Source organism: Paroedura picta, chromosome 1 (genome assembly GCF_049243985.1).
Source record: "Paroedura picta isolate Pp20150507F chromosome 1, Ppicta_v3.0, whole genome shotgun sequence".
In the NCBI taxonomy this organism is placed as follows: domain Eukaryota; kingdom Metazoa; phylum Chordata; class Lepidosauria; order Squamata; family Gekkonidae; genus Paroedura; species Paroedura picta.
The window spans coordinates 56592372-56618262 of NC_135369.1; the positions used below are offsets into that span (position 1 = coordinate 56592372).

The 25891-nt window shown below is 43.1% G+C and overlaps 1 protein-coding gene across 1 annotated transcript in view; it reads right to left on the minus strand.

The window, feature by feature from the left end:
- Window positions 1-25891, minus strand: part of USH2A (usherin) — a 684687-nt gene that overhangs the window by 279910 nt on the left and 378886 nt on the right. Inside the window, exon 39 of the mRNA XM_077339259.1 lies at window positions 8649-8828. Coding sequence (XP_077195374.1) covers window positions 8649-8828 — 180 coding nt within the window. The remainder of the gene's footprint in view (window positions 1-8648; window positions 8829-25891) is intronic.

Consider the following 25891-nt stretch of genomic DNA (forward strand, 5'->3'; position numbering starts at 1 on the left):
CTTTCACACGGGCCCCCTTTGACTGAAATGAACAAAGAGCCTTGTGAGGAAATGAATCTTTGGAGATTTGAACTGAGCAAAACCTTCACTTTGAGGTGCAAAGGTGTTCTCTCTCTCTCTCTCTCTCTCTCTCTCCCCCCCCCCCCTCTTGACAGAGAACAGACAGAAGGAGGACAAGTCAATTCAGTTGCTTTTCGGCCTCACCTCAACCACCCTTTTAGAAATGCTTATAGGTGTAGCAAGAGACAATGGGATAAGCAAGACCCCCTCCTCAAGATACCCACTCCCCAAAACAACAGGACAGAAAAACATGTTCCAAAGTCTTAATATGACCATCCCAATACTCATCCCTTCTTTCCTAATAAGAAATACCTATGTAATAGCCCTCAGTAACCATTGACCGAAAGACATTTAACCTAGCCAGCATAAATGCCTTTCAGTTAAAGACATATTGTGGGATAAAACCGCTTAATTTGGTGCTGTGCTCAGAGTGCAGACAAGATTTATAACTTTTCATGCTTGTAGCCATTCCTTGTACCACCTCAGACTTCCATTGTTTCAGGCATGTTACTCTAAAAAGATATACTAGGATGCGAGGGTTGGGCAGTAACTGGATGAGTGGCTACTCTCTCAGTGATGCAACACCAAAAAAGAAGAGAAGAGTTTTTTGTACCCCACTTTTTACTACTGAAAGGAATTTCAAAGTGGCTTACAATTGCCTGCTATTCTTTTTCCCCCAACAGACACCCTGTAAAGTAGGTGGGGCTGGGAGAGCTCTGAGAGAACTGACAAGCCCATATTCACCCATCTGGCTGCATGTGGAGGAGTGGGGAATAGAACCCAGTTCTCCAGATTAGAAGGCATCTCTCTTAACCACTATGCAAAGCTGATTCTCTTCTGAGGTAAAGCCTCAGAACAGGGCAAGGCAGCAGGGAACCCTGGCCCTCTCAGGTGGTGGCAGCAGTTATACTGAGAGAGAAAGAGAGAAATGCTCCACTGGGTGTTAGGAAAACCAGATGGGTGGCACATGCCAGGTGGAGACCTTGGGCAACCACGCAGCCTCAGATGCCTTGGAGGACACTGTGCACTGGGGCCTGCAGCTCATGCACCTGAATGAAAGTTGAACTAGGTCTGCGTGAAAACTGTTTCTTCCTTCAAAAGATTATCGGCAAATACATGGACGCTCAAATTTTGGATGCAGCATTTCAAATCACCTTCAAGTAGGCTAACAATAATGGCATATTCTTTTTTTACATACTGGCTGGCTACTATTATATTTAAAATGTAGCATTAGGGCCAGGCGTGTTAATGCACTCAAAACAAAATGATTATAATAAAACATAATGGCAAGGTAAATATGGATTATAGAATGCCCTATATATCAGTGCTTTTCTCCTATGTGCTGGTTCATTTATTATTCATTTCAGTATGAATCACAGTCCACTGGACAATGAGATGGAAGATTTCTTTAATAACTTTCAGCGCTAATTTAATTCTACTTAAACACACATAGTCTAGTGAATGCCACATGCTTTTCAGCATGATTTTATGTGTAAATCACGATAATATGTTTTCAGATCATTAAGCAAAAGGAAGCATGAACTAAAACCTATTTAATCAATGAGGTATTGCTTTTAAAGTACCACAAGGTCATAAAAAAGATCATTTCAAAGCTATAAGTTTCCTAATTGTAATCAACAACAATCAAATGATGAAAGCTATCTCATAATTCCTAAAATAAATTGGCATAAATATATGCTTCACTTCTAAGATTTTCTATCTCCTTCTCAAGTGAAATTATTGGATTCTCTCTCTCTCTCTCTCCTAAGACATCAACCAAATAGTAGGCACAAATGAAGATATCTATCCTGAATATCTGAAACTGAGTGCAGTATTGTTAAAGCTCCTCTCATGAAACATGCAGATATCTTTATTTACAGCCCACTACGAGCACCAATTCTGGATTTGAGCTCAAGGCTTTAAATTGGGTCTCCTTTCCCGAGACTTTTCTGAGAAAGAAGAACAGAATCTGTTGCCTTAGATAATCCTTTGAGTCTCAGTGACAAAACACACAGTCCCAGAGTCAGTGCCAGGAATGTCCAATTCAAAAATCTCAAGCCCTGTCCTCTGTGTATGTGTGTACATGTGTTTGTAAGAAAGAGCCAGTGCACATTGACTTTGCAACTGAAACAAGGACCAGCACCCATATAAATGTAGGTTTGGGTCATATATTCAGTCATACACATATTTTAAAGAAATGAAGTTTATATTGTACATGGTTAATACAAAATACATTTGAACAGGCTGGTGCTGTGAAACCTTCAAAAACTGTTGCAAGGAAATGGAGGCACTGGTGACCTAGTAGGCTAATGGTACTAGAGCCAGTTTGGTGTAGTGGTTAGGAGTCCGGACTTCTAATTTGGCATGCCGGGTTCGATTCTGCACTCCCCCACATGCAGCCAGCTGGGTGACCTTGGGCTTACCACGGCACTGATAAGGCTGTTCTGACCGAGCAGGGATATCAGGGCTCTCAGCCTCACCCACCCCACAGGGTGTCTGTTGTGGGGAGAGGAATGGGAAGCCGCTTTGAGCCTCCTTCGAGTAGGGAAAAGCGGCATATAAGAACCAACTCTTATTATTATTCAAATAATGTCTTTCCTAATTCACATCTATCTATCCATCTCTCTGGACATTTCTGCCCAGAGGGGTAAAACACAAGTGGCTTTCTGCTGGCAAATGCGGGATGTCCCTACCTGCATTTTCCCTCTGCCCCTTGATGAGGTTACAAGGGAAAACAAGCTGAACTTCTCCCTCCACTCCTTAGCTTGTCAATCACGGCAAGCCACCAATCACAACACAGCAGTTTTCCTGTGGACTAAAACTCCCTACCCTCCACCCCAGAATTATTTTTTTAAGGCACTTCCACATTGCTATGCGGTAATGCTATAATACTACCCTGTTGCTATGGAGAAATGCCAGAACAATACAGCATCTCCCCCCCCCTTTTGGGATTTACATTTTTATTTTTGCACTTTTTTTGTTCTGAGATGCTGCACATTGTCCCTGGAGCCAAAGAAAACACTTTGTGCTAATGGTTAGCTTTAAAACAAGCTGCTCAGACCCCTGTCTGATTGGCAGAAGGCAGCCAGATCACCTGCCCTGCCCTTCTTTTCCAGCTCATTTCCCACCTCCAGAAGATGCAAACAGGACTGTTTTTGCCTGCCTGAGTTGTGAGAAGTCTGGACAGGTAACTGAAGCCCCAAGATACATTTTGTGCTAATAATAATTAAAAACCTCTATCTCAGCAATCCTGACAACAACCTGTAAGTATATAAGTGCCATTATCTCCCATGGAGTTCCTCAGATTACCCAGTGAGTATGTTTGAACTGATTTTCCCCCAAATATGAGACTGTTAAATGCTTAACAAGACAAAATGTTGGAGATCCATGACCAGATCTTGTGTTCCTTTTTGTGTGAGTAAAGTACCATCAATGTATTGTGACCTAAAGGCATGAGAAGCAGAAGAGTTTTGCTATTGCCTTCCTCCACAGAGTTGTCCTTCTGAGATCTGTAAAGACCAGGCTGTATCATGCCACTTTCCCTCCCTCTGCATCTTCACCTTTTCATTGCTAACAGCTGCAGTTGCTCCCAACTTGGGCTGGAAGCACAGTATTGTGGAGGTTAAAAGTTTTCCATCAAGTTTCTTCCTCAAAGGAGATGTGTCTCCAGAGCTGCGCTTAGAAAAATATACCAGTACCTGCAATTTCTTCTCTACTGGAGTAAACAGTATCTCTAGCAGTGTGTGTAAGATTATTTTCAGAAAAATGGTGTGGTGAAAGCACAAACACTGCAGTCTCAATCTAAACTAGCCTTTCCCATTTCAGTCAATATTATAAAACTTTATAGAAGATCCAATTACAGAAACCCAGCATCTTTTCTTGTTAAATTCTAGCAGAGGATAGTATTTAAGCTTTTGAAATAACTGCACCGAAATGCAGCAAAACCTGCTGGTCTGAGGTAGTACCGGCATTACAGCACCTCTCACACCAACTGACTCCAGTGCCAGAAAGTAGTTAATATGAAGGCCCAATTCTGTTCAATGTAGGGTTGCCAACTCCAAGTTGGGAAATTCCTAGAGATGTGGGGGCACCGCTTAGGGAGGTTGGAGTATGGGGGTGTGGGGGAGGCTCACCCAGGATAGGATGATGTCATGGGTTTTGCCCTGAAAAGATGCCATTTTAGATAGGGGAACTGAGCTCTATAACCTGGAGATCCGCTTAAATTCTGGGAGAATGCTAGGTCCTACCTGGACATTGGCAACCCTAGGGCAATGATATATATGCTCCAGGATGAATCATGGCACAGGACTATGCCATTCTTTTTTTATCATGATGATTCAGAAAATACTATAAAGTATTTTCTAATTGCCAACCACAAAACATCATTTTCAACCTTTTCTGCTGAATTCAACTGCTGAGCTCAGCATAAGGAGAGCAGATTTTGCATCTTTCAGGGAGGAGCCAAAATACTCATGTATTTTCATCAATAATATACATCACCTTGTAGTGTCATCCAACCTAACCAACAAGTAGTGAGGACCCAAAAGGTTAGATGTCCACAATATATAATAATCAAATTATACTGACATTTATTGTACACAATTTATAAAGTTAGGAAGTTAAAAACATAGACAAAGCCCATAGATTAATCACTGAAATCACATAATCTGTACCATACAATGCTAGACCTAACACAGTTCAACCCCAAAGTGGGTCTTCCTTAATCCTCAACACACATGTGATACAGTAAATAATGCAGCCAGTGAGATTAAAAAACGACCAGTTAAATGGAGCTGATAGGAGATGTCTGATCAAGTGTAAGTGTCCCTCTCCATGGTTGCTAAAAAGTTCTGGTGTGTGTCAGTAGCTTCTGTGCTTTCATAGAACAGACCAAATTTCCTTTACTATTATTCTAATTATTATTACTTCGTCTTTCTCTCCATTTTGTTTTCACAGCCCCTCAGACTACATTATGCTGAGAGGGAGAGAAAAGTGAGAGATACTGATTCAAGATCTGCTGGAATCTGATGAAGGGAGTGTTGCCTTTCTCTAAGATGCTCCTGGACTCCAATCTAGCTGTTCTACTGCGGACAAATATGGCTACACTCTGAAACTATTGAGATTTATAGTTCAGTTTGATTCTCCCTAGTCCTAATCAGGTACTTTAGCACTATGCCAAAGTACCTTCATCACATTTAAGAGGTCCACTGCTCTCAAAGAAAGATCCAGCCCTACAGCATAGTAACACTGATGAAAATGAAGACTATTAGCAAACAAGATGAAAAAAGAAGGGATGGGATGGGCATTCCAAATCTAAAGCTATACCATCATGCAGCAACTCTCTCCTGGATAGCAGACTGGATCATTAATCCAGCTAAAAGAGACCTGATATTCAAAAAAGAGGGGCTTACATGAGGTCTACATAATCTCCTGTGGCTCCAGGGAAAGGAAAGAACAACAAGAGGCAAGCATCCTGTAAGAAGACCCTTAATCAAAATCTGGAGGAGATATCAAGAAAGAATCAGCCCTGGAGCTTCTCCACTCAAACCACCAGTCAAGGCTGAAATGGATAAGGTACAACAACACAGGCTTGGTGCAGTGAGATATCAGGATCTGATATCCTTAGATGGTAACTTCAAAGAACATACCCAACTAGTCAAAGAGCAAAGATATCTAGACTGGTTTTCAGACAGCTGGTTTTCAGAATGAAGGAGAAACTAGGATATCCTAGGTAACGTTAAAAGCCCACACCAAATTAAAAAAAACAAGTCAAAATAAACAAACCACATCTCCTGAGTTGGATATATAAGGGCCTAATGAAATTGGATAAAGAAGATGAACAAGTGAAGAACTGCATGGTCAAATGGGTAAGAAATCCAGTTTGAAGAATGGGAGCAACTACGGTCCAAATGGTGAAATAAGTGCCAATAACTAAGAGAGGGTTGGTATAAAATGTTCTACATATGGTAAAGGTAAAGGTATCCCCTGTGCAAGCACCGAGTCATGTCTGACCCTTGGGGTGACGCCCTCTAGCATTTTCATGGCAGACTCAATATGGGGTGGTTTGCCAGTGCCTTCCCCAGTCATTACCGTTTACCCCCCAGCATGCTGGGTACTCATTTTACCGACCTCGGAAGGATGGAAGGCTGAGTCGACCTTGAGCCGGCTGCTGGGATCGAACTCCCAGCCTCATGGGCAGACAGCTTCAGACAGCATGTCTGCTGCCTTACCACCCTGCGCCTCACTTTGGCACCCCTAGTTCACTTGTTCACAAGCCCCTGGCCTCCAGCCTAGTAGGCCGCACTTGTGTGTGTGCCGGTCTCATTAAGGAGACCCCCAGTCCACCAGGAAGTCAAGTACACAAACTGGATTCCCTGCCAACAGGCTCCTACCATGCCTAAACTGAAACTGTGACAATTGTAACCTGATCTCCATGAAACTTTCAAACAAAAAACCAAAAACAGAAGGGGCGGGAAGGTGGGAACCTGGCCAGCTGCAGCGCTCTGGAGAGGGAGGGGCAGCGCATGTGGAGCCTGTTACAGGCACTCATGCCCCACCCATGCATCTTCCAGGAAGGCCATAAATGGTGTGCATGCTATGCAGCCTCCTCACCGCGTTCTCCAGGCCACTACCCACATCATCAAATGCAGCCAAGATAAGTCTCAGCTGCTGCTAAGAACAAAAAGTATATAATTAAAGTTTGCACTCTTCTACAGTTCTGTATTATTTTATAAGTGGATAAATAAATAAATTATAATAAATCTAATGAGACTGGTATAGTTTTGTGTTTGTTGGCCCAGTAAAGAACCTGCAAGCTCGATGTCCTTTTAACGTCTTATCCTCCTATTCTTGCTCTCCCCTTTTCCCAAATTATTGAGCAAAATTATTCTTGTTTGTCTCTCTTCTCCTCTCTCTAGACATACCAGGAACCTAACTTAATCATTCCAGAGGAAATGAAGAGTCAAGCCAAGTTGGAAAAGAATCTTGCATGGACATGACACTGATCCCCCCAATAAAGCTACAATGGAAACTCCAAGCAGTTGGACTTTATTAAAAGAAACATAAATGCTGTACCAAAAACAAGAAGAGAAAGAGACTGTCCTATCTAAAAAACCTATCACAGCAGATGTCTCAAACTATGTAGTTTTGAAGCATATATATGGAATCACTGATTGGTTCAAAATTGAGAAAGGAGTTCGGCAAGGCTGTATACTGTCACCTTGCCTATTTAACTTGTATGCAGAGCACATCATGAGAAAGGCGGGGTTAGATGAGTCACAAATCGGGATCAAGATTGCAGGGAGAAATATCAACAACCTCAGATATGCAGATGATACCACTCTAATGGCAGAAACTGAAGAGGAACTAAAGAGCCTGTTGATGCGGGTGAAGGAGGAGAGTGCAAAAGTTGGCTTGAAACTCAACATTAAGAAAATGAAGATCATGGCATCAGGCCCTCTCAATTCCTGGCAAACAGATGGGGAAGAAATTGAGGTAGTGACAGATTTTATTTTCCTGGGCTCCAAGATCACTGCAGATGGGGACTGCAGCAAAGAAATTAAAAGACCCTTGCTCCTGGGGAGGAAAGCTATGGCAAATCTAGACAGAATCCTAAAAAGCAGAGACATCACCCTGCCAACAAAGTGCATTTAGTCAAGGCTATGGTATTCTCAGTTGCAATGTATGTCTGTGAAAGTTGGACCATAAGGAAGGCCAAGCATCAAAGAATTAAGGCTTTTGAACTCTGGTGCTGGAGAAGTCTCTTGCGAGTCTCTTGGACTGCAAGGCAAACAAACCGGTCAGTCCTAGAGGAGATCAGCCTTGACTGTTCCTTAGTAGGCCAGATCCTGAAGATGAAACTCAAATACTTTGGCCACCTCATGAGAAGGAAGGACTCCCTGGAGAAGAGCCTAATGGTGGGAGCGATCAAGGGCAAAAGAACGGGACGACAGAGAATGAGGTGGCTGGATGGAGTCACTGAAGCAGTAGGTGCAAACTTAAATGGACTCTGGGGAATGGTAGAGGACAGGAAGGCCTGGAGGATCATTGTCCATGGGGTCGCGATGAGTCGGACACGACTTCGCTCCTAACAACAACAACAACATTGTTAAACAAAAAATCCAAATAAAAATGTATTTTTTTCCCCAAAAAGACTATTAGCAAACAGAAGTGCTAACTGCATTATTCTTATCCCAGCAAATTTCAAAAGTCAATCTGGTTTTTCTCCCCCAGTGGTTTATAAATAAAGAATCTACCAATTACTTCTGACCCTAGAATTATAGCCACCACAGGTCGGTGAGCTGCAGTGAGAAGGGTAAAGAGGTTGCGCTGAGCCACATGGATCCTGCAACCATAGGAATTAACTTTACCAAGATCAGGAGGGTCTACTGAGAGAAGAACATGGGAAAGATACATCATCATAACATTGCCTCTATTATGTCTTGTAGACTACTAAACTATTTCAAAACCCTGCAAAACATATTTGAAGAGAAGAGACACAACCCCTCACCCCACTTCAAATATTTAATTCTGGTAGACTTTCAAGGTACTATTTGAGTTTTATACTAGTGACATTTAATTATACTTACCTCCAGGAGGTATGGCAATTGTTACTGGATCACTTATCACAAAGCCTTGACTATTGGAAGCATTCACTTGCATGGTGTAGTTTGAAAATGGGATTAGCCCTCCAATGGACACCCAAGTATTTGCTTCTTTACTGATATGTACAATTTGTGTGCCATTGAACACAACATAATTGCCACTTGCTGGAAGAGAAATAGAAATTCATCTGTTGTAGAGTTTCTCTCACATGCAAAAATTTTTTTTTTAAATGCATACATGATAAAGGTGAACCATGCGGAAAAAATATAATCAAAGATTTCCACAGGAAGCATAATAGAACAAGAATCAAACTCCATAAGGTGAGAGGTACCTAGTAGTTGTTTTAGGAGATCAAGGATGAATCAGGTCTGGTTCATTGCCATTGTTAACAATGGATTAGTGAGTTTATGAAACAGTTATGAAAAGATGCAAAAAGTACTGTGGACCTCCTTCCTCCTCTATCCATCTATCTTAGACTCTCTCCCATACAGGAGAACTCTCTCCCATACAGGAGGAGAACTCTACCACCATAACAGCATAAAGTTGCCAGCTAAATAGTGATGGCTACCAGAATGACGAAGACCTTTAAAATGTTACTGATTGTTATTATTACAGTTTTTAAAAGTTATATAGCTGTTGTAAACTTCCCTGAGCTCACTAGTGGGGAGCAGTGGTCTAGAAAATGAATTATAAATAAACTGCTAAACATTTTGTTAATCTTTAAGGTGCTACTGGACTCTTGCTCTTTTCTACTCCTACAAGTGGGTCAGACAGTCCCAGTAATATAACTATGTTTCAATTGTCCACCCCAATCCCAGTTTAATAAAGTAGCTGTACTACCACAGTGAAATAGAATCAATGTCCTAGAGCTTTTCTCAATGACATCTGGAAACATCTGTAATCATGGGGCAGGTGGGCAGGCACAACAGTGAAGGGCTTATGGTAGGCTTTTGAATTCAATGATTCATTGTGCCTTCCCTATCTCTGGAACATCTGGAACTCTTAGTATTTGCCTCACTAATTGCAAAAGGATGTTGGTAGGCAAATAGTTTAGGTCAGCTTCTGCTTTGTCCACACTGAACTGAACTATTTGTCCAATATCTCTTTGTCATTTTTGTTTCCCCGCCTTTAGACACAATCTTGAAATGGATCTGCCAGCCACCATGATTAAGGATCAATTTGGAGCCATCAGTGTAACTGTTGATTCTTTCGCATACCCAGCATTTCCCAAGCCCTTAGGAGCACTGCTTGAAAAAGCCTTCAAGCCAATTATTTTACCTTTATTTTGCCTTATGTTAAACTCTTTCATGTTTATATTGAGGTCAGCAGAACATTCAAATCCAAGAGCATGCATTTCGTAATGTGTAACCAGTGATCTGCAGACTCTCCTGTTTCCCCCTTCAACTGAGGTCCCTCAGGAACAGCAAAGTGGGTATCTGAAGTGAGGGGAGTTATCAACTGAATTGGGCAAGTCCTGATCCAAAAACTTAAAGTGTTCTTAAATGTTCAGAACTGCAAGGCTAGATATGAGCTGAACTACTTGTTTTTCAGGATCAAACACAATGACAAAAATGAACCTGTCAATTGGATTTTGAATTTATCCTTACACACATTTTCATTCCCTTGTGCATGTGTAAAGTGCTGTCAAATTACAGCTGGCTAATGGTGACCTCATAGGATCTTCAAGGCATGTGATTCAGCAAGAAAGGGTTTGCAAAGTCTTCCTTGGCGGTTCCTCATCAATGTACCAACCCTGCTTAGCTCCTAAAGTTTTACGAGATCCAGCTACATTATACCATTGCATATCCTTTTCATTTCATCGTCACACTGTTAAAAAAGAGAAGCATCTTCTGTCTTTATTACAAGCTATTCTGAAGATTATGTGGAGAAAGGGTTAACAGCCCTCCCTCCACCCATGTGACATGTTTCTCTTCCCTACCGCTCCAAGGCACCATTCACACAATAATTTCATCTATGACTTTCCTTGCTAAAACGGATATTTTTCAGCCGCTTGCGTTCAGTTTTAAACTCCATGTTTAGTTACAGAACAAATACTAGTATTTGTTGTTATAAAATGCTGCTGGGAAAAAGCTATCAGCAAAGCAACACTTTGTTCTAAGTTGCCTAGATAACAACATTAATACACAGTAATTATATAATTAGTTGTAACATTAAGTTCTAGTTATAGCAGAATGATTACTTGGCAATTATGAGAAGTATATAATTACTCAATAATTATGAGAAGTATGTAATTACATAACCATTTTATTCAGCTCCCAAAAAAAATGAACTTGCATATTTATAATGAGTTAGGCAATGCAGCAGTACAAATTGCTCATTGCTTCATATTCAAACAGAGAAGATGGTGACAGATTTCCTAACATGAATTATGCACAGGACAAGGGTTTGGTATCCAAGCAGCCTGCAGTTCTGGCAACTAAAATATTAGCAGAATTAGGGTCTGGATTTTTTTTTTTTTAAGAATGCAGGTCCTCAAATTACTCATGCTGGGAGTGTCACACAGTTTGCGGCTTTGGCACTTTTCACTGCATAAACTTGACTTTCAGTGGGCTGGAAAATGCAGCCACATTGGTTCAGCCTGAAAGAAAGTGCGACGCTGATAAGCATTTCATATCACTTGATGGCATTCCTGACTAGTCTGCCTCAGCTAGGATCCTATTTGTGAGTCTAAGTGGCTAGTGATTTCCTCTTTCCATTTGTCATGTGTGTCCTTTTCCCACTCCACTTGCAATTCTAAGCTCAGCAGTTTGACAAGAACGTGACTCATGCCCATATAAGCAATAGTTTGGGATACTGGTAAATTTCAAGGGCAGCTATTCTACCTTCTGCACAGTGGTTTCTGCTAAGGCAACTGCTCATCCTATTTGTTTCAGCCTTCCCTCTCCTGACACGACCCTCAGCCAGGATGTTTTCATCACTACCTCTCTGTCAATTCTGTGAAAGGATGTGTCTGTGAAAGAGTTAGGCAACAGTATCTTCTGAGGCTGGCCTGTCTGATTATTTACTGCATTGACCCTCTGGATAGCCTAACCTCCCATTCTAAGATTCTTTTTGTCATACCACAAAAGGTAAAACATATTTTAAAGCATCCATTTTACTCTTTCACGTTCATTCACTGGATCATTTTCTGCCACCCACATTTCTCCCTTGCTTGTAATGCTGAAGGCTGATTGTGTGAACAAAAGGGCCAATTTAAACATCCAGCCTGGTTCAGTGATGGCCTAAAAGACAGCTCAGGATCAAATTATGAACAGAGCATTACTGATGTACTAGGAAGGCAGCATGGACTGGCTGAAAATGACAGCTGCCCCGAAGAGGAGGTGGCCATGACACAGCAGATGAAAGATAGTTAGATCTCACCTGCTTTTCTGCTGGAGGAAAAGGAAGCAGTCCAACATGATCACCAACAAAAAATATGCAGGGTACCCTAAGACCCACACAGAAAACAGCCATGTGAGACTGAAGCTGTAATAAGGAGACAAATCATGGGAAACCGAGACCGATTCTGCACGAAGAATTTGCTCCTGGACAGCCTCTCATTGCTTTAGTGCTGCTTCCATATGACGTCGGCAGGAGCCCAGACCTCTTCAGTGGGTAGTACATCAGATTTGCTTTGCAATGTGGGAAATTGCAAAATCATGATTTGCCACTTCTTGCTGTGCTTCCAATCAGGACACAAACAGGGGTAAGCCTGTCTGGAGGGAGTAATGCATGGCAAAGGCAGATATCATGCTTTAGAATGGGACAAAATACATTCACAATCTCTCATGGCGAGATATAAAAACTTTGCAACTAGTTCAATTATATCAGGGATCTGGGATGTCAAAAGAAACAATCTTAAATTCATCTGAATGCAGTTCTCTTTTACAAAGCAGCAAGTTAAGTAATTTAGCTGGGATTGCAAAATAAAATGGACAATGGAGAAAATCATGTACAATTGACTCTATACAGCATTGTCCACAGGGGCAAAGCCTAGCTGGATATGGGATCTGTTGAAATTTCCCATATAGCACAGCAGAAGGTAGAGCATTAGTTCTAGCTAGTGTAAATGCTCTACAGTGGTGTGGGATCATGAACACACAATCATCAGGGTCCAGTTATCATGGCCAGCCTATCACAAATCCACTTGAATATAAAGAGAGTCCACCGCGGCGCCGCAGACTAAATAAAATAGTAAGGCTTTGTGGGGAGGAGTTAGGGCGGGACCCGTCCGGGATAAAAACTCAGAGAGGGCCAATCAGGAGCCGCAAAATGGCTCCTGATTGGCCCTCTCTGAGTGGCCCTTGTGACAACTTGTGGCACTCGGGGGCCAAGTGGCCAATTGGGAGGTGTGCATAGCGCATTAGCTACTTGGCCCGCCCCGGACTCCCTGCCCATGCTCCGTCGCCATATGCTTTGCTGCCGGCCCTGCTCCTTTGCCGGCAGCGAAGCATCGACTCGGCCAGACATGCCCCCGCCGCCCTGCGCCCTCCACAGATGACAGGCACTCCGCCTGCTTCCCACGCTGCTGGCCATCTCTGCAACCTACGCTGCCAGAGCTGACGCCATGCCGGTCGCTCCCGCCGCCCGCCAAACCGTTGGCACCAGCCGCCACGCCCGCACGGAGCCGCCCTCAGCCGACCGCCGACCTGCCTTCCCATGGCTGCGCCGCCACAGCCGCACCACACCACACACTCGGCCGCCTCCGACCTCGCCTCCTGATGGCCGCCGTCGACCCGACCCCCGCCCGGCCCCCTGGAACGGCCAGGCCACTGGCGACACACCACGAGGACCACCGCCGCTCCCAGAAAGCCTCCGAAAGGTCAGTCTCCCGCCCAGACACGGAAAGCTGCAGCCCTACCAACCACGCCCCGCTGCCAAGGCTCCCGCGACCCTACGTTTCCCCTGCTTGCGCCCATTTTATTTACATATAAAATGGGCTTTTAATCTAGTTATACAAAGAATCCAGAAAAGAGATGTAAGGAAATGTTTTGTTGTTGTGGTGTGATCCTGAAGCAATGTGGAAGTGTAATTTTTTTTTAAAAAAAATGTTTTACTGTTGTGGCATTTCCCCATAGTAATGTGGAAGTGTATTTTTAAATAATAATAATAATTTCGGGACTCAGGGGGGAAGGAAGTTTGAGTCTCCCAAACAACCGCTGTGAAGGGATTGGTGGCTTGCACTGATTGACAACCCATGGAGCAGGGTGAGAAGTTTGGTTGTCCATGCTTCCTGCTTCTCCGCCATCTTGTTGGGAGGCAAAAAGCCATGATGAGGCAGTGGGACAATGCAGGAGGGGTCTCCCATCAGGAAGCGTGCAAACGCACAGTTTTCTTTCGTGAGTTTGCAAGCAGGAGGTGGTGCATGTTTTATGCCTCCACGTGGAATCGGCCTGAGTGAAAAAGTCAGCTGGATTCAACCCATAATAATCTGAAACTATAACAACCATTTTTTTCTGGAGTTGAACGAAGAATAGATTTTAAAGGTCTTCCAATTAAAATGTTTTGAAGTGGTCTCTAGACTGGCTCGTGTTTTTCTACTGCTCATTAACACACATGGCTTGTTCACACAATCAGTCTTCAGGATTACAAAGAAGGAAAAACATCCTGTTGACATACAGAAAATAGTGAAATTGGTATTTTGAATTTTGTTTAACTTCTGTGGCACAGCAAACAGAATCTTAGAATGGGAGTTTAGGACAACAGGAGAGTCAATGTGATCAATAAGAAATCCATTTAGAACTTGGCCAGCATTGTCGGATTCTTATGCCACCATTACAAGGAGCAATACCAGTGGAAAGGAATGAATGCCAGAACCCAAAGGTGATCCTTCTTGGTCTTCCATGCTGTTTTGTTGTGTCATCATTGTAACACTAGAAAACTCACATGGAGCAAAGTTACATGCTACCTAACCAAGGGTTCCTCCCAACTTTGAAGTGGATGTACTTGATAACTGACCCTGTGAGCTGATACTTCCCTTTGACATCATGGGCCAGATTCCCATTGTGCTTAGAAAGATCAGGTTTCATAAGCGGCACTAATAACTTGACTAGGAAATGCCATGGAGAGCAATGAAGTGGGAAGATAAAGGCAAGTTTTTCATTCTTTATACTGCCTACCACTTGTGGGAGGATCATGCAACTTCCTATTTTTAAAGGAGACTTTTATCTCAAAGGCTCAAAGTTCCCACTGAGAAGAGCAGGGTGAAAAATAAGTGACCCTTTGACTTGAGTGTATTTAGGGACTTGTTTTACAGAAGCAAGTTCACAAAGGAGATGTATTATGGTCAGGAAATATCAGCAGGGTTTCACATTCCCTGCTGTGTGAACAGAGGTGGGAAATGCACATGCCACAGATACTGAAAAGCTCATTAACTTTTTAAAAAAATTCTACCTCACTCTGCAGTTTTAAAGTATGAGTCAAGACACAATTTTATGTGCCGTGCTGTAAGCAAAAATTTAAAAACCTGCATTGAGTAGCAATCTGTGGATAGGGCTTGGGTGAAAAAGGATCAATAGAGGTTAAATGCAATGAACGAGATTAAAAATATTTTACCATAGACAGAGATAACAAGCAGATGACTGCTTTTGGGTGATAAAAAATAATACCCATGATGGTGGGATGGCTCTGAAGATTTGCAAAATATTATTAAAATGCCTAAAAAGGAAATTTTTACTGATAAATCCAAATCTCCTTTCTGATTCCAGAAAGTGTTATTGAAAGAGAAGTCTTGAATGATGGGCCAGAATAAGCCAAAAGAAGCCTCCCATTCCCAAATATATCACTGGATGCATCAACGCACTCTACATTTCAGTTTCCAAAATTGGAATGTTGAGAACTAACCAAATTACTTGAGGGAAAGGGAAATTACCACAGAAAAAAGTCAACCTTCCCTGAAATTCCAAGTCAAGGATTTGCACAGATCACCAAGGTATGTACTATCTGTGAATAGAAAAAGAATCAAGAGTAACAAAAGTTAGTGGGGTATAGTGGTTTGAGGGTCAGACTTGGATCTGAAACTAGGCATGGTCAGGAATCTAAAAATGGTGGTTTGGGGTAGTCCCTGAAATGTAACAGATCCTAGTAAAACTGGTCAGGCATGTTTGGTTCTCCCTTTTAACCCATCTTCAGGGATTGCCCTGGAAGAGACTTCCACCTTTTTCCTGGCCATGGCTCACCACAGTGGGGAGAAAGGGGGTGGGGATCATCTGGGAAGGGGCTTCATAAAACCTTTCAGTTTTGCTCCCTCTTCGAAGCATTGGGAATCAAATCCAAAGGGTTAAATGACTGTCAGTCATTTCAACCTAGCAGGTGAGCAGCAGACTCATGCTACTCAGCTGTTAGGTTTAAATAACTGGTCCTGAACAGCTGAATTGGCCAAAAATCTGTCAAATGTTTGGGGAATGCTCTTTCCCTGCACATCAGTTCCTGAGCTTTGAGCCAGCTCAAGTTCAACAAAAATTCTGGCTCATGAAATGGTTCGTGCACATCCCTATTTAAGACATGCAGTTCTGAATCTCCATTCTGCCTGGAGGCTTGCTGGTTGTCTTTGGGCCAATCACATGCTCTCAGCCTAATCTTGTGAGGATAAAATGGACACAAAGAGAATGACAGAAGTTGCTTTGGGTATAAATGAAGTAAATTTCCACTGACCCCCCTCCCCTTGAATTTTTCTTTCAACATCTAGCCTCCAGGACTGTTGTATGACACCAGCATGGGGAACAGTAACCTTTAAATGTTTTAGGGAAAGAGGCCCTCTTTCCAAGAAGCTCAGGGTGGTATACATCAGTCTCTTCCATTTCATCATCACGTACCTCTGTGGACAGAAAAGGTTTCAAAGACACAGAGAGAGTGATTAGCTGAAGGGCACTCAGCAAGCTTCATGGCACAATGAGGGTCTGAACCCAGATCTCCCATCTCCTAGTGTAACTCTTTTATCCACTACACCAGCCTGCTGCATTCAACAGTCTAATTATTCAAATTAAATATATTAAAATTAAATATATCCAACAACCCTTTAGAGAAGAAAGCCAACAGATATGCAAAAGATATTATGGGCGCTCAGTGTGGATGATGACCAATATTCCAATGGATAAATGTGCATGGCTAGTGGGAAATAATTGTCAGAAACACCATGCAAGAGAGATTCCAAAGCAGCTGTGCATCCTTTTTCTGAAGTACCAGTAGGTGCATAAAACTCCTGTGGATTGCTGGTGCATGAATTACTGCTGTCCTGGGTATATCATCCTGTGGGGTTCACTAGACTGAAATAACATAAATGGGTATCCTTTCCCATTCTTCTTATAATCATTGTCACAAGAATTTTAATGCCTCATATATTCCTGTAATTTTTTTTTCCCTGAGAGCTGTACTGTTTTGACCTTTTCAATATTCTGTAATTTGACTGGCTGGCCATTTCAAATTCTCTCCTTTTTACAGCCTTATTAACTTGTTGGAAAGAGGTGAAATGGACAGCCAATCAGAATACATAATATTGCAAAGGTCACAGTAGTACAGTATAGCACCATGCCGACATGGAATACTATCTATTAAGCATTAGCATTCCAATTTCTTATTCATGTTGCAAAGATTGTAATGGGAATGGAAAATGGCACAACATCAAGCCATTCGTGGTAAAGACAGTAATAGAAAAGAAAACAGAGTGCACAAAATTCTTTTTTTCCCCGGGAAGGTGGGAAATCAAATGACAATATCCTTTCTGATTCACAGCACATACAGCAAAATATCCTATATTGTTCATTCAGTTTTCTAATACTCTTGAGTTAGCTTAAAATAATGCACAAAAAACAGATAGAAAGCCAAGATATATTAAAATTAATTTTAAAATACTTCTACATCTGGCTGCCTGACTGAAACTCCCAAATATATAATGGGGCCATGAGCAGCAGCTGTGTATTTGTGTGAGGAATTGGGATCACAGAACCGGGGAAGAGTTTTTCAATTTTTCCTGCTCCTCTGCTGTTTCCTACTCATATGCTCCTATTAAAAATGTCCATCCTGGCTATTTTAAATGCCTGGGGAAGGGGCGGGGAACTAACCATTTTTGTCACATGAACATATGAAGCTATCTTAGACTTAATCAGATCATTGGTTTACCAAGGCCGGTTTACAGGGTCTCAGACAGAGATCTTTCACATTACGTACCACCAGACTCTTTTTTTTAAAAAAACTGGGATTGAACTGGACCTTCATCATGTAAAGCAGGTAGTCTGCCACTCAAACATGCCCCACCACTTGCCTGAGTAGGGTTTAGAGTATCAGGAGAGAGAGCATTTTTCATCGGGAAAATGTTGTGGCGAGAAAAGACCCAGTCAGTACACATCAGCAAATAAGTGAGGAGGAAAATGCTTTTAACTTGTACAGAGAGGGAGTACTTTTCTAGGGGAATTCCTGAATGTGCACACCACAGCTGTAAAAACATACATCCTGTTATGGACCTTTTTATATTCCCTTTATGAGACAAGAACAATTGCAGTGCAGCTCTTTTATGTCCTATGGAGATCATACAGAGGTCTTGACCAATGCTGTTTTTTTCTAGAAATGGTGGCTTCAACAAAGGCATGAAGAAATGTCACAGCATAGTCTCATTCCTCATACTTGGGACTGCAGATACAAGTTTCATGTCATAAGACTAGGAAAAAGAAGGAGACTCCAATGTAGTGTGGGGAAAGGAGAATGGAGAAAACCCTCAAAAGGTATCTAAAATACATTTTAATTGGACAGCATGTACTACAAGATTTACTCTCTTTGACAGGGATAACATTTCTTGTAAAGCCTGTTAAAGAAAAACTGAAAGGTCCCTTTCCCAGTCCAAGATTTATAATATTGTAAATATATTGTACTTTAAAGAGTCTACTTTTTAAATAGCTGTTGAATCCAACACTTACAATTTGGTAGTGGTTATGCTTTTGTTGTTGGGCCATGCTGAAGATATACTTGTATGCTGGTCATTCTCCACAGAGTTTGCAGCCAGTAGCTCCCAAACCTTATAAAGGTTTGGGAGCTACTGGCTGCAAACTCTGTGCAGAATGACCAGCATACAAGTTGTTGTTGTTATTGTTGTTGTTATTAATAATAATAAATTCCATTTGCACTTGGAGCTAGGAGAAGTAGGAAGTGGCATCTCAGGAGCTGACTCAGGAGCTGATTGCTAGCTCCATCCTCTGCTAAGTGGGCCTTTGTGCTATAAAAGTCTCTACAACCAAAGGACTCTTGGGTTCTGGATCAAGCCAGAAGACCCTGTAAGGCAACGGGCAAGAGCTAAAGGACTCTTGGCTGTTGGCAAGCCGAAGGATTCAGTGAAGTGCAGGACTGTTTGAGAAACATCTGGAATGGATCAAAGTGGCATGACATCTGAAAAAGCTGAGGTAATGACATGTACTGTCTGCAGCATGTTTGTCCTCTTCCCTCAGGGTGATGGCTTTTCCACATGCAGCAAGTGTAAGTTAGTGGCTCTGTTGGAGGAGAAGGTACAGGGATTAGAGGAAAACTTGAATATATTGCAACATAAAAAGGAGGGTGAAGAGTTCTTGGACAGAACTCATGAAGCACTCTTGAGAGAGCAAGTGCAGGAGGAAGGAACGCTATCAAAACGAACACAGGAGGGTAATGAATGGAAGGCTGTTACACATAGGAGTAGAAGAATAAGGAGAAGGTCTGTCTCATTGATGCTCAGCAACTGGTTCCACGATCTGCCTAAAGATGTTAATTCAGGAATACAGAAGCATGAGCAATTTCCCAAGCCCCCATGAAGACCAGAAAACTTGTCACAGGCCCCCACAGGTGAGAGTTCTAGGAGCAATTCCACACATTTACAAAAATAGTTTTACCCCAGTGAAATAGTGTAACACTAAAAAATAACGCACCTCTGGCCATTCCTCACCTTCTGGCTCTCTCGCGCCTCTTGGCACTCTGCACACCTGCTTGAAATGGCAGAAGAGAGCAACATGCTTTACCCATGACTCTCCTCCACCTGTCAATCAAGCCAGGCAACCAATCACCTTTCTCCATGTTTTAAAGAGCCCACAATGCCAGCTAGTTTTTTAAAAGTAAAACTTCTCTACTGCCTATACATCTAATCATAGATGCATAGTGCTTTTTAAAATGTCATCCCTTTTGCAATCATAATCCTTGAAGCTTTTAAAAATTAATCTTGAGCCTGATTTTTTTTTTGGGGGGGGGAAGACTTTAGAGAGGTATGCTTAGTGTGTTAACTGGTGGGGAAAACTTTTTGTTGTTGTTGTTGCCTTGCCTGGATGATCTAACACCTATTAGTTGCTCTAGGCAGTTTGCTTAAAAAAAATTTTTAAAACATCACCGGGAGAAGGGAGATGGAGGTGGGTGCAAGGGTGGGCACTGGAGGCGGAGATAGTGCTACTTCAGCTCCACATATTTCCTTGGCATGTGGCTTGCTGGTTGCTCTACTCTGCTTACACTACATGTTTCAGGGGATCCACTTTATGCGATTCTCCAACTTAGCGCTTTAAAATGGAGGATTTAGCTACCGGTTTGCTGCTGGGATGCTGGATGTTGACGACGTCATGAGAAATGCCAAAAATATGACATCTGCAAAAGTTAATCTTTTCACTATTTTTCAAGTGCGGAATGGCCCTAGGTCTTCCCCCCTACAGCCCCCATGAAGCCCAGGAGAGACTTCACAGGCCCCACAGGTGAGAGTTCTCCCTCTCCCTTCTCCACATGGTGTGCTCCAAAAGGTGCCTCTCCACAAGGTGTGCTCCCAAGAGTACAAAGAAATGGGTATTAGTAATTGGGGACTGCTGAGATGCATAGAGGCCGAAGTGTGTAGTAAATGACTGGCTACATCACTGGTGTCATCGGGAAGTTTTGGATTTCTGGATCATTGTCTATCATGTCAATATGAGGGGCTACTATCAGGAGATGGTGTGCACCTCACAAGGGATGGAAAAAGTATTTTGGGGAGAACCCTTGCACACCTGGTGAAGAGGGCTTTAAACTAAATCCAAAGGGGGAGCAAGATGTACGTTCAGAACCTGGTGTGATGGCAGGAACTGAAGATGGGAAGATTGCAAATCTACAGGGAATGGCACATAAGCAGGGAACTACTAATTTACAAGGAAGTTTAAAAACCAAAACCATGGGGCACAGAAAGGATAGATTATGATGTCTCTACACTAATGCACAGAGTATGGGAAGCAAGCAGGAGGAACTAGTAGTCTTAATTGAAGAAGGGGGCTATGACCTAATAGGAATCACAGAAACTTGGTGGGATAATAGAATTGGAATACTAGAATTGAGCGGTACAATCTATTCAAAAGGGACAGACAAGTAAGGAAGTGGGGAGGTGTAGCAATATATGTTAAGAATCTTTATACTTGTGGTATACAGGTACCTGAGCATGAAAGTTCAGTTGATTGTATTTGGGTAAATATAAAAGGAGTAGGAAATGAGAGTGGTATTATTGTGGGGGTCTGCTATAGACTACCAAGCCAGTCAGAGGACTTGGATGCAATACTCCTAGACCAAATTATGCAATTCTCAAAAAGGGGGGAAACAGTGGTCATGGGTGACTTCAATTACCTGGATATCTGTTGGAAGACCAACTCTGCTAAAAATACAAACTCCATTAATTTCTTTCCCAGAAAGTGGAGAGGGGAACCAGGAGGTCTGCTATTTTAGACTTCTCTCATAAATAGGGAAGAACTGGTAGATGAGGTGGAGGTAGCGGGCACGCTTGGTAGCAGTGACCATGTGATTTTGGAATTTTCAATTGTGGGAAAGAGAAAACCTTTATGTAGTCAGACATATAGACTGGACTTCAGAAAGCAGATTTTAACAGTCCGCCACTTTGTCAATCTGGCCATGTGGATCCATGCCACTATAACCTCAAGGCCAAACTACTGTAAAGCACTATGCATAGGTCTGCCTTTAAGGTAAGCTTAAACATTCCAGTTGGTTCAGAACCATGCAGCTCACTTTCTAGGCAGAGAATGCATGTCAGTAATTAAAATGCTAATCAGTTCCTGGGTTCAATACAAGGTGGACCCACATATCTGCAGGAATGCCTCTACTACTGTGCTCCACCATGAGAGCTTCATTCCGCTATGGAAAGCACTCTGAAGATGCCACTCTGCAAATGGGCAATTTCAACAACCACCCATACAAATACATTAGTTTTTGTGGTTTCCACAGTGTGAAATGGCCTGCCTAAGATCATCTACTTCCCTCATTTAGCATAAAGAACTAAAATGCTAAGGAGATAATCTTTATAAAGGGATTATAATGGTAAAGTATAATGCGATGGCTAAGGAAAATCCTTAAACCGCCCGTGGCACTGCGGGCAGCGCCACGGACTAAATAAAACGCTAAGGGCTGTTGGGGAGGAGTTAGGGCGGGCTCGGTCCGGGATAAAAACTCGGAGGAGCGAATCAGGAGCCGCGAAGCGGCTCCTGATTCGCTCCTCCGAGTGTCAATCCTGGACCAAGGAGGCAAAGGGGAGGCACGCAAAGCGCGCCTCCCCATTGCCTCCTTGGCCGCCATTGCCTCCGAGTCGATGCGGGGGAAGGAGCAGGGCTGCAGCGTCGCAGACGCGGCGGCCCTGCTCCTTTCCAGCCACACAGCCGCCCAACTGTCCCTTCTCCCGGCCGCTGGGTCGCTGTGGGGGGGGGGCCGCGCCGCCTTCTCCCGGCTGCTCCGATGGCCGGGAGCCGCCTGAAGACTGCTGCTGTCGCCGGGCTGCGCGGGCGCACTGCCTTCTCCCGGCCGTTCCAATGGCTGGGGGGCACCTCAACATCGCTGCTGCGGCCGGCCGCCGCCCTCCCACCTTCTCGGCGCCGCGCTGCAAGAAGACTCTCCATACCTCGCGGTGGGGGGGGGGCGCACCGCCTTCTCCCGGCCGCTCCAATGGCCGGGGGGCGGCTGAAGATCGCTGCTGTGCCCGGCCGCCGCCCTCCCGCCTTCTCGGCGCCGCGCTGCAAGAAGACTCTCCATACCTCGCGGTGGGGGGGGCGCACCGCCTTCTCCCGGCCGCTCCAATGGCCGGGGGGCGGCTGAAGATCGCTGCTGTGCCCGGCCGCCGCCCTCCCGCCTTCTCGGCGCCGCACCGCAACAAGCCTCTCCATGGCTTGCGGTGTGTGGGGAGGTGCGCCGCCTTCTCCCGGCCGTTCCAATGGCCGGGAGCCTCATGGAAATGGCTGCCGTTGCCGCCCAGGGCCCTCCCGCCTTCTCGCCGCTGCTGCAGCGCCCTTGCAGCCTTAGGATTGTTGCCCCACCACGCCTGAGCTGACAAACAACCACGGACGACGCCCACAAGGTTTTTTATGTGGGACACATCTTCTGTTGTGCTTCGTGAAATGGAAATATAGACAGACATGACACCCATAGCCCCACCCATGAAGCGTGCCAGAAGATCCTGGCCACTTTTCCCTCAATACTTTTCTGGAAGTTGATTGAGTCAGCTTTTTCCTAGTATGTAATGTTTCTATCAGTGTTCGGTCCCATCCACCTCCAGCACACTTTTGGAAATATTGTTCCCGAACTATTATGAAAACTTATTTTAGAACTGATAGATAAATTCAAGCCTTCTAATTATGATCTAAAATTGAAGGTACACTGAAAGGTACATACTGTAAATGGATTAATTTGTGCATCCTTAGTAGGAGAGATGTAAATTAAGTCCATTGAAAACATTCCTGTCAGTTACTTAGCAAATTCATCTCTAAATATTCTTTCCAAGGTCTGCACCCAATAAATTTCCATCCATTCCTTGTTTACTGTGTAACAAGAACTCCCCAAAGTCTTGATTCTTTAACAAGTTGTTTAACTAAATACCTCTCTAGGCTGCAAGAATTTAATTGCTTCTCAATGTCATACAGTAAACAAAGTAAAGATCCACACAGAGCAGATCTTAATTGAGCAATCAGAATACATGACAGCATGAGATCATTTTCACCAGGGTTATCCTTGGACGCTAATGAGAGCTGAAATTGTTTATGGCCTTTATATAGATTAAATAACTGGACAAATTAAGCAAGGGCAAGATATTTGGAGACCACTGTGCCCTTTTTTTTTACTTCATCTTCTTCCTCGTGCCTTCTATATCAAGGATGCTGAGAACTTTGCAAAAACTGTTAACAAACGCAATCCGGGTTGAAGTGCCTGTTTTTTGTCCAGCCAAATATCTGTTTTGATCCTCTTGAATAATTTAGTTCTCAAACAACATTGTGAGCAGTTTTACATCTTCACAGTAGCAATATTTTTCATGTTGGCTGAACATGAGTGTTTGGTTACTAAGGCCAGGTCATCATAGGATGTCTTTTTAAAAAGTAGTTAAATTGTTTGCATATACTACTTCTGAACTTGTGCAGTTACTTGCGACCCTTCTTCGTTCCCTGTTCTTCACTGTCTCTTTTCTTCCCCTTGGAAAAAAGCCTGATAAATTTTCTTTGAAATTCATAAGCTTGGAGCTGCACACCTCCAAACGAATGCAGTATGAGATATTTATTTATTTTATGAGATTTCTATCCCTTCCCTCTGCCAGTATGGGGCTCAGGACAGCTAACAACATAACACCACAGTTACAATAAATCTCCTATTGCACTGAATGGACACACAGTTTTTGAACACTGAAATGTTGGTCAACTTAATCTTCAATACTGGGTGAAGTTTCTTCGTCAATTAATTTGTAAGGCTTTGGAATGGTCTTAGTACTTCTGGGTTCCTGGGTAAAAGTCTAGGATGTGGAGCAATAATCACTGCCCCCACTAACCTTCACCTGGACCAAGAAAGGGGCAGCTCTTGCCCTGTGTGAGGCAGGTGGTAGCCAGTAGTAGTAGTAGTAGTAGTAGTAGTAGTAGTTCACAGGTGTATCAGCTGTTAGGCTTACTAAATCTAACACACACATTAAAAAAAAACAATTGGTCACTACTCTTCATAAAAAAAGACATTTGACTTCTGGAGTTCATGATTCATGGTTGTCAATAGAAATTTTCAGTTTTCCTGTAGGGATGCTACAAGAAACAGACTACATAAGCAGCACGTGAAAAAGCAAGGTATTTCTAATCCATAATCAAATATATAGATTGATTTTGTCACTTGCATTTGTATTGATTCCAACTGGAACAGATGACCAAAGAGAATAATAAACATTTAATGAACTTAGACAGATTGTCAGTGGGTGGACAGGAAAGGATGTGCCAGTATTTGTCTCTTGTGGACATTTTTTGGATACCTAGGGAATTACTGATCGCCACTGTCGTGAATTCCCTCCAGACCAGGATGAATTCTCAAGATTTGTGATGAGGGGATAATGAGCATGAATTGGAGTCACCGTGCATGGGCAGATAGTTGTGAGTTCCTGCATTGTGTAGAGGATTGAACTAGATGACCCTAGATGTACCTTCAATGATTCTATGTGGAATAAAACTGATTTATTATCTGTTCCACTTAATATTTTTGGTAAGGCCTTGGAGGAGAAGTGTGTCTCATGTCTTAAGTGCCAATCAACGCTTAACACCTACTCATGGCAGCTGTCCCACCCAAGTGCCTCCTCCTCCAACCGGCTTGCTTATCTGTCCAGTGGCCAGCCAATTGCCTTCCATCTCCCACCCATGACCACCCCCTCCTCCTTCCACTTTGCTCTGAGGTTTGGAGGCTGCAGATCCCTGCCGTGTGAGAGCTGTCCGTGCCGGTGAGTTCCATAACAGCTGCCTGCAGCCTTTCCAGATCCTGGAGAAGGGAGAGGTCATCTGCAGAGTTCTTCCACTCCCCCTCCCCAAATCTAGCACTTATTGTATTCCTGAATGCAATGGGCTTGGCCCCTAGTAACCAAATAAGTCTTTTGTGAGCGAGCATTTTAAGCTGTTCAATCACACAACAAAAATGGTTTTAAACACATATTTGTTTTTGAGATAATAAACTAGCTGGAATGAATACCCATACAGAAAGAAGCATTGACTTTCTTTGTCCTCTTACTTCTCTTTTAGCAGCCATTTTTCCTAGCTGCTAGGTAACAGGACTAGGAATAAAGGATGGCAGAAATCCAATGACCCCTGCATTGCTATGTGTTTGCCTATAATATCATCCTGTGTGTTTACCTACTTATGGGGGAGCTTTAGAACACATAACAGTATGAATTTGACTTTTGCATGGTCAGTATTCATATGCAGCTCAACTTGTGGGGATCATACCTTTGTAGGCATCCAATTCCATCCTGAAGGACCATTGTTTT